The sequence below is a fragment of the Dipodomys ordii genome, unplaced genomic scaffold (assembly GCF_000151885.1).
Source record: "Dipodomys ordii isolate 6190 unplaced genomic scaffold, Dord_2.0 Scaffold38, whole genome shotgun sequence".
In the NCBI taxonomy this organism is placed as follows: domain Eukaryota; kingdom Metazoa; phylum Chordata; class Mammalia; order Rodentia; family Heteromyidae; genus Dipodomys; species Dipodomys ordii.
The window spans coordinates 2,004,571-2,012,139 of NW_012267254.1; the positions used below are offsets into that span (position 1 = coordinate 2,004,571).

The 7,569-nt window shown below is 41.9% G+C and overlaps 1 protein-coding gene across 1 annotated transcript; it reads left to right on the forward strand.

The window, feature by feature from the left end:
• Positions 1 to 6,267: 6,267 nt before the first annotated feature.
• Plac1 (placenta-specific 1) lies at positions 6,268 to 6,900 on the forward strand. Its single transcript, XM_013018059.1, has one exon. The coding sequence runs from the start codon at positions 6,268 to 6,270 to the stop codon at positions 6,898 to 6,900; it is 633 nt and encodes a 210-aa protein (XP_012873513.1).
• Positions 6,901 to 7,569: the final 669 nt, after the last annotated feature.

Here is a 7,569-nt window from a genome sequence, read left to right on the forward strand (position 1 = left end):
GCAGAAAGTAGGACAAGGTAAGTGGTGCTGTCTGGATTTTCCCTTCAGCTTGGAAGATTGCTGGAGACTTTTAACCAGAACTCTGTCCATAGACCCTGGTCCACTAAATACCTTTACACACACACACACACACACACACACACACACACACACATACCTCCATTTCCCATCTCCAGCCTCTCCCCTCTTTCTGGCCCCTGAAACCAGAGCTTACCTTCTCCTCCCCTTCCCCAGATCCCATCCCACTAGCACATCTCATCTAGGTGTCAGAAAAGCCAGTTGATGTGATAAGTTCACACTGTGTTATAAATGACTTGTGACCATCCTCCAGCAGCTACTCCTCTCTGTCTCTGTCTGTCTGTCTGCCGTTCTCTCTGTCTGTCTGCCGTTCTCTCTCTGTGTCACACACACACAAACACACACACACACAGCCCTTTCCCCATCCCTGGGAATGGCAAGCAACAGGAGAAGAGCAGCAACTGCCCCATTTTTTTGATGACCTGTACTCAACCAAAAGGAGCCATTCCCAATGTTTGGCATAGAGCTGAGCCTTTACAAACTCATTAGCAAGTACACTGTGCTCCTCCTAATCTCCCTGCTCATCCCTCTCACCTCAGGATTGCACAGTCTTGAACGTTGTACTGACTTCCTTTTAAAGCTTTTTCTGAACTCAGGGATATGCTGTCACCCACATAGACATCTTCATTTATTGCTTCCATCACATGGCCATCTGTTCCTGGCTTGGAGAAAACCAGAGGAAATGGATTCTGTCCTCTCCAAGTTTGGAGATTTGTTCTAAAATGATCCTACAAAACTCACTGATGTCCCTGAACCCCGTCTTTCAGACTGATTCAGTACAGTGATTGGAGAAGTGGGTGTGGAGAGAGGAGGTCATCTAAAATGATTGCTTGAGGAGCCGCCATCTTGTTTCTCAGAGAATCTAGGCATTTTATAACTCTATTTGGATTATCTATGAGAATAAGGAATGTGGGAGGAGTATAAGAAAGACATCTGAGAGAGAGAGAGAGAAAGAGAGAGAGAGAGAGAATCGGATGGCTTAACTCCTGAGCAAACACAGCTTTAAACATGAGTCTCAGTTTGGGGATGTTCACAAACCAAACTGGGATGAAAAAATTGTTTCCTAGACCTAGTCTTGGAACTATTTAACAAGGTGGTTTAAGTTCAGAGCCCAGCCTAGGCTGTGTGAAGTGATGTCAAGGAAAGAAAAGAGAGAAGGAAGGGAACGAGAGAGAGAGAGAGAGAGAGATTCCTGAAGTATGCTTACACAAGATAGTCTCCTTTACACCAAGACAAGAATGGAGAAGTGAGGGGTGATTTTCTCAGCTACCCAAAGGAAGCTCAGCATACAACATAAAGCATGTATAATTCTGGACCAAAGTGGTTTGTTTATTCAAATGGTGATTCATCCAGGACCAACTCACATCAGGATTTATTTGTTTTTGTTGTTGTGTTGTTTGTTTTAGTTTGGAGGCCTGAGGAAATGTACAGAGATAGGATATGGCGTGTGTGTGTGTGTGTGTGTGTGTGTGTATGTGTGTGTGTGTGTGTGTGTGTGTGTGTGTGTGTGTATGTGACTGCTGCTTCTATTTTTGCTTTGTGGGGTGAGGGGGGAAGCAGCCCCAGGAGAGATGTTTAAGAATGAACAAAGAGGAAAGGAAGGAGCCAGGTGAATCCCTTTGGCTTCTCTTTATACCCCAACACTCACAAGAGAATGAGGAGTCATTGAAGAAGGACAAGGTGTTTGAGCTATATCAATGAGAAACAAAGTGTTTCATCCAGGCCAATGCATTTGACTAGTCCACCCCTATGCTATGGTTTCCATTAAGGAATATAGCCATTTCATCAAGAGCATAGGAAAAGAAAGAGCTACATCTTTGCAACTAGGGAAGAGGGAGGAAAGAAAGGTCTTCAGCTGTCTTTTAGCCCAGCTCTCTGCTGTCTTTTAGCCTGGCTCTGTGAACATAGTAGACAATAAATATCAATCTGGAAATGAAATCATTTATACAAGGGTTACCTGTCTGAGCAGGGAAGGAAAGCAAATCCCATTATTCCATAACTTTTTTTATTTCATTTTCAGCCATTTTCATTTTTAAAATGAAAGCTAAATTGAACAATATTTCATGGTGTCCTCCCTTTCTCCTTCCCTCCTTCCCTTCCTTCCTTCCCTCCCTCTTTGTTCCATCTCCAGGTTCCTTACTCTGTGTGTGTGTGTGTGTGTGTGTGTGTGTGTGTGCATGCATGTGTGCGTGTATTGTAAAAATGTTGTACAGAGGGGTTACAGTTACATGAATAGGGTAATGAGTACATTTCATAATGAGCATTGTTACCTCCTCCTTTGTTTTCCCCTTACCATCACTTCCCTCCCAAATTCCCTGACTCCTCCAGCCCCCCCACCCCGAAATTGTAAAGTTTATTTTCAATATAGTGTCCTGTACATCTCATCATCACAATGGGTCAGCCTGCAACCCCATTTAAGTATTCCACAATATCCCTTCCACTCCCCAAATTACAAGAATGTATATACAAGGTGCAGAACACCTGCATCAAATCTAGTGAAAACAGGGGTTATGCCATGGGGGAAGAACATACAATACAAACAAAAGAATCACATAGTGCATTGTAAATAAATTAAAAACACTAGCAAGAAAGAAAAAAAGACTCTTGTATCCCTGTCTTGGAGTACATTTTGCTTAACATTATCTCATGTGGTCATTGCTTACTCTTTCCCTTTCCCTCTCCCATTTCCTCCCCCTCCCTTCTCCTTCCAGCCTTCTTTCTCCCTCCCTTCCTCCATCCCTTTCTTCTTTCTTGTCCCTTTCCTTTCTTCCCTTTCTCCCTTCCTTCCTTCTTTCTTTCCTTCCTCTCCCTTCGGCCCTATACTTTTATCTATCTTTCCCTCTCCTCCTTGTTTCTCTCCATATTTCTCTCAGCTCCCTTCTTCACTTCCTATCTTCTTCCCTCCCTCTCTTTCTACTCCTTTGCCCCTTCCTTCTTTTTCCCTTTCCCTCTATTTTCATCACTCCCTTCCTTCCTTCCTGCTCTCCTTCTACTTCCTCTCCTTTCATCTGTTTCCCTCTCCTTCTTCTTATTTCTCACCCTTCCCTCCTTCCCTGTGTTCTTTCTTTACTTTTCATCCCCTTCTGGTATCATTATTTTAGATGCTTAATCTTAGCTTTACTTTGTTTTTCCTCCCTACTACTCTGCCTACTACTCCTTCAGACATAAAAGGCAACAGAACTAGTATATGGCCACTGAGCTTCCAACTAAGAAAAAGACAAAAACCTGGGGAACAGAAAAGAAGAATCTAGAGCAAAGATTTTAGGAAATAGTTTGTCACTCAGTGAAGAAAGTGAAAACTTAATGCTCCCTTTCTCCCGCCCCACACTGACCATCCTGGGATTTGAACTCAGGGCCTCCATGCTTGCTAGACAGGGCTCTATCACTTGAACCAAGTCCCTATTCTCCCTTTTTTTAAAAAAAGTGGGGCTTTTAAGTCATTTTCATGTGCAATAGACATTGAAAAATGTAAAGTTAAAAACCAGAATGTTTTTCTACGCTGAGATTCCACTTCGCCCTACTCACAATGGCTATCATGAAGAAAACAAATAACAATGAATGCTAGAAAAGATGGTGTGGAGAGGAAGAACCCTTATATAATCTTTGTAGAAATGCAAATTGGTAGTTACTATGGAAATCCATATAGAGGTTCCTAGAAGAAAATAGAACTTCCTGCTCTAGTATTCCTGGGCATGTAACGAAAAGTGTGTAAGTCAACAAGGAATTTACAATTGCAAGGTATAGAATCACCCTAGGTGCCCATCAACTGATCAATGGATGAATACTATGTGCTATATATACACAGTGGAGTTTTACTAGGCCATTAAAGACGAATAAATTACTGAGACTGTAGCTCAAGTGGTAGAGTGACTGTTTGGGAAGGAGAAATAAGAGGAGGAGGAGGTGGTGGAGGAGGAGGGGATGGAGGAAAAGAGTTGTTAAGAGACAAGAGATACAAATAACTTTGTTGTTTGCTAGAAAATGGGTAAAGCTATATGTGAAATGAGTCTGTACCACAGAGACTAATGCCATATGTTTTCTCACATATGTGGAAGCTAACAAAACAAGCCAAAATAAAACAAAAAGATCATAAAAGAAAAATGGAAACCACTAGGGAGGTAGAAGGTGAAAGGAAAAGGAGACACTACATTGAAAATGAACTATACAACTTTGTGGGTGGAGACACAAGGGAAAAATGGAGAGAGAGAGAGGGAAGGAAGGTGTAACATTGTCCAGAAGTAAATGTTCTCATTGCCTGACTTATGAAACTGTAGCCTCTCTGTACAGCACCTATATAATAACAATAAAGGGCTGGGAAGGTGGCTCAGTGGTAGAGTGCTTGCCTAGCACGCATGAAGCCCTGGGTTCGATTCCTCAGTACCATATACACAGAAAAAGCCAGAAGTGGCACTGTGGTTCAAGTGGTAGAGTGCTAGCCTTGAGCAAAAGAAGATCAGGGATGCCCAGGCCCTGAGTTCAAGCCCCAGGACTGGCACCAAAAAAAAGTCTTTATAATAACAATAAAAAGGGGAGGATTGGGTGGGGGGTTGGGGGGAGGCTGAGAAGGGATGTGAAGGGTAAACAAAGGAGGAGGCTGCAATGCCCATGTAATTGTAACCCCTCTGCACAGTATGTTCACAAAAAATAAAAATTTAAATTAAAAAAAAGAAAAGAAAAAATAGCAATAAAAAACAAGAAAGAAAGGAAGGAAGGAAGGAAGGAAAGAAGAAAGAAAGAAAGACAAAGAAAGAAAGAAAGCAAGGAAGGAAGGAGGGAAGAAAGAAAGAAAGAAGGAGAGAGAGAGAGAAAGGAAGAAGAAAGAAAGAAAAAGAAAGAAAGAAAGAAAGAAAAAGAAAGAAGGAAAGAAAGAAAGACAGAAAGGGTAAATATGATCAAAGGACATTTTATTCATGTATGGAAATACTACAATGAAATCTCTGTACAATTAATATATGCTAATAAAAAACAGCATGTTTTTCTCTTTTTGCATTTTATTATTTTACAAAGTAACCTCATGGGTGTATCAGGAAATCCTCTGGCCATGATGACTTAGGATGCTCCTGCTGGAGTTTTGTTCACTTTTAAGTGAGCTACTCTGCAAAATTGCAAAAATATGTGGTTGTCAGGAATAAGCTACATTTTTTTTACTTAAGTCTTTTAAATTAATCTTGTTACTAACAACAAAAAAGGCAATACCCATGTAATTGTAACCCCTCTGTACAGTATTTTCACAATAAAAAAATTTAAAAAAAATTTTAAAGGCAATAAGCAGCAGGCGCCAGTGGCTCACGCCTGTAATCCTAGTTCCTCAGGAGGCTGAGCTCTGAGGATCAGGGTTTAAAGCCAGCCCAGGAAGGAAAGTCCATGAGACTCTTGTCTCCAATAAACCACTCAGAAAACAGGAAGTGGCACTGTGGCTCAAGTGGTAGAGTGCTTGCCTTGAGCTAAGGGACAGCGCTTTTAAGCCCCAGGACAGACAAAACAAACAAAGAAAAAGACAATAAGGAAAGGTCCATTCAGATCATCTATATGAGGACATTGAGACCCTTTAAGGCTGAATGCTTTGTTTGACATGAAACACAGTATTGGTTTGGCTTCATGTTACGATGACACACAATGGGATACCACTTCTGATTAGTGTCAACTCTCATCCTACACATGAATGATGTGTGCATTTTATAACAAAACAATATAGTAAAGCTACTAAAATATGTAATTTGTAGCTTGGCACTGATGTCTCATGCTGGTGATCTTAGCTGCTCAGGAGTCTGAGATCTGAGAATTGCAGTTCAAAGCCAGCCTGGGCAGGAAAGTCAGTGAGACTCTTATCTCCAATTAACCAGCACTGGCACAAAGAAGCCATTGTAGAGCTGGCAATGTACCTTAGGCACAGAGGGCTTGCCTGATGTGTGTAACACCGTGGGTTCCATCCTCAGCATTGAAAAAAAAAAAGCAAAAGAAGCCATTATCAACACCAATAAAAAGATGAAATCTAACAATAATATTAAAATGGAATTTTATCTCATCTAAATTTCCTCCTCTTCTTAACGATTTAGGAATAAGCTTTTGTTGAAAAGCAAGTGAAGATCATATTTCACATGATTTCTGTCCTGTGTTTTGTGTGCCTTAGAACTCCTCTCTGGACCAGCTTCCTGTTTCCTGTGGGCTGTCACCTGATTGGCTGCAAGGATGAAAGTTTTTGAGTTGGTAGGAGGCCTGATCTTCTTCGCTGCCATGTTTGCAGTCTGTTCTGGACAAAGCTCAATGACTGTACTATGTTCCATGGACTGGTTCATGGTCACAGTCCACCCGTTCATGTTGAACAACGATGTATACGTCCACTTTTATGAGCTCCACTTGGGTCTAGGTTGTCCTCCTAATCATGTTCAGTCCCATTTCTACCAGTTCACCTACCGGGTTACTGAATGTGGCATTAGAGCCAAGGCCGTCTCGGAAGACATAGTTATCTACAGCACTGAGATACACTATGCTTCTAAGGGCACATCATCTCGATATGTGATCCCAGTGTCCTGCGCTGCCCCCAGGCGCTCCCCTTGGCTCACTAAGCCCTATTCCATGAGAGTAGCCAAAGAAAGTTCTGCAGTAGCTCAGAAAGGTAAACCATGCTGTGAGATGTTAAACTCGTCCAACCAAAGGCCTGTCTGCGATTGTCCACCTTATGTCTTCAATGAAGACCGTACCCAGAATGCACCTCAGCAAGCAGAGGCCCAGGGGGCCCGTCCGATGCCGTCACCTCAACTTCCTGCCATTTCTTCTGAGGACTGGTGTCTTCGCTCCGACGATCTCATGGGGCCCATGTGATCCTCCAGTCTTGAGTCTTCTGAAGATTACCTTTTTAGAATTAGAATGTAGTGTTTCCTATTATCAGAAAAATAAGTACCCTTAAGGTCCTCCTAGGAGTCCTTTTGAGAAAGGACAACTTCTAGTAACTTCTCATTCCATTTGTAGTGGTTCCCCCCCCCCCCCGTATACCTTTTGGAAGAAAGAAAAATCTGATGGCATAAAAATGAACTAGGAGTGTTTTTGTTGAATAAATGTAGCAGTTTTCAAAGTGGTTTGCCTGGGTCTTTTCTTTGTAGGATGCCTTTTGCTCTCCATTTAGTTCCTCTAAGAAGATTTCCCTACCTGAACCTCTCCATTATACCACTGAAGCTATATATCTTCATAGATCCAATTACAGCTCTATCATTTTTCATGCAATCAAAGCATCATTGTACTAATGACTTTGAAACCACCAGTAATTCTAAGAATTACATAAGTCACATCCCTCATCGGTGCCTGAGGCTCAATTGAACCATGTTTTAGTCACAGACTAATAATTCCTTGAAAGGAGGCTCTCCCACCAAGATGATCAATTAGAAAAATCTCACCAAGCTGGGTGCTGGTGGCTCACGCTTATAATCCTAGCTACTCAGGAGACTGAGATCTGAGGATCATGGTTCAAATCCAGCCCAGGGAGAAAGTCCCTGA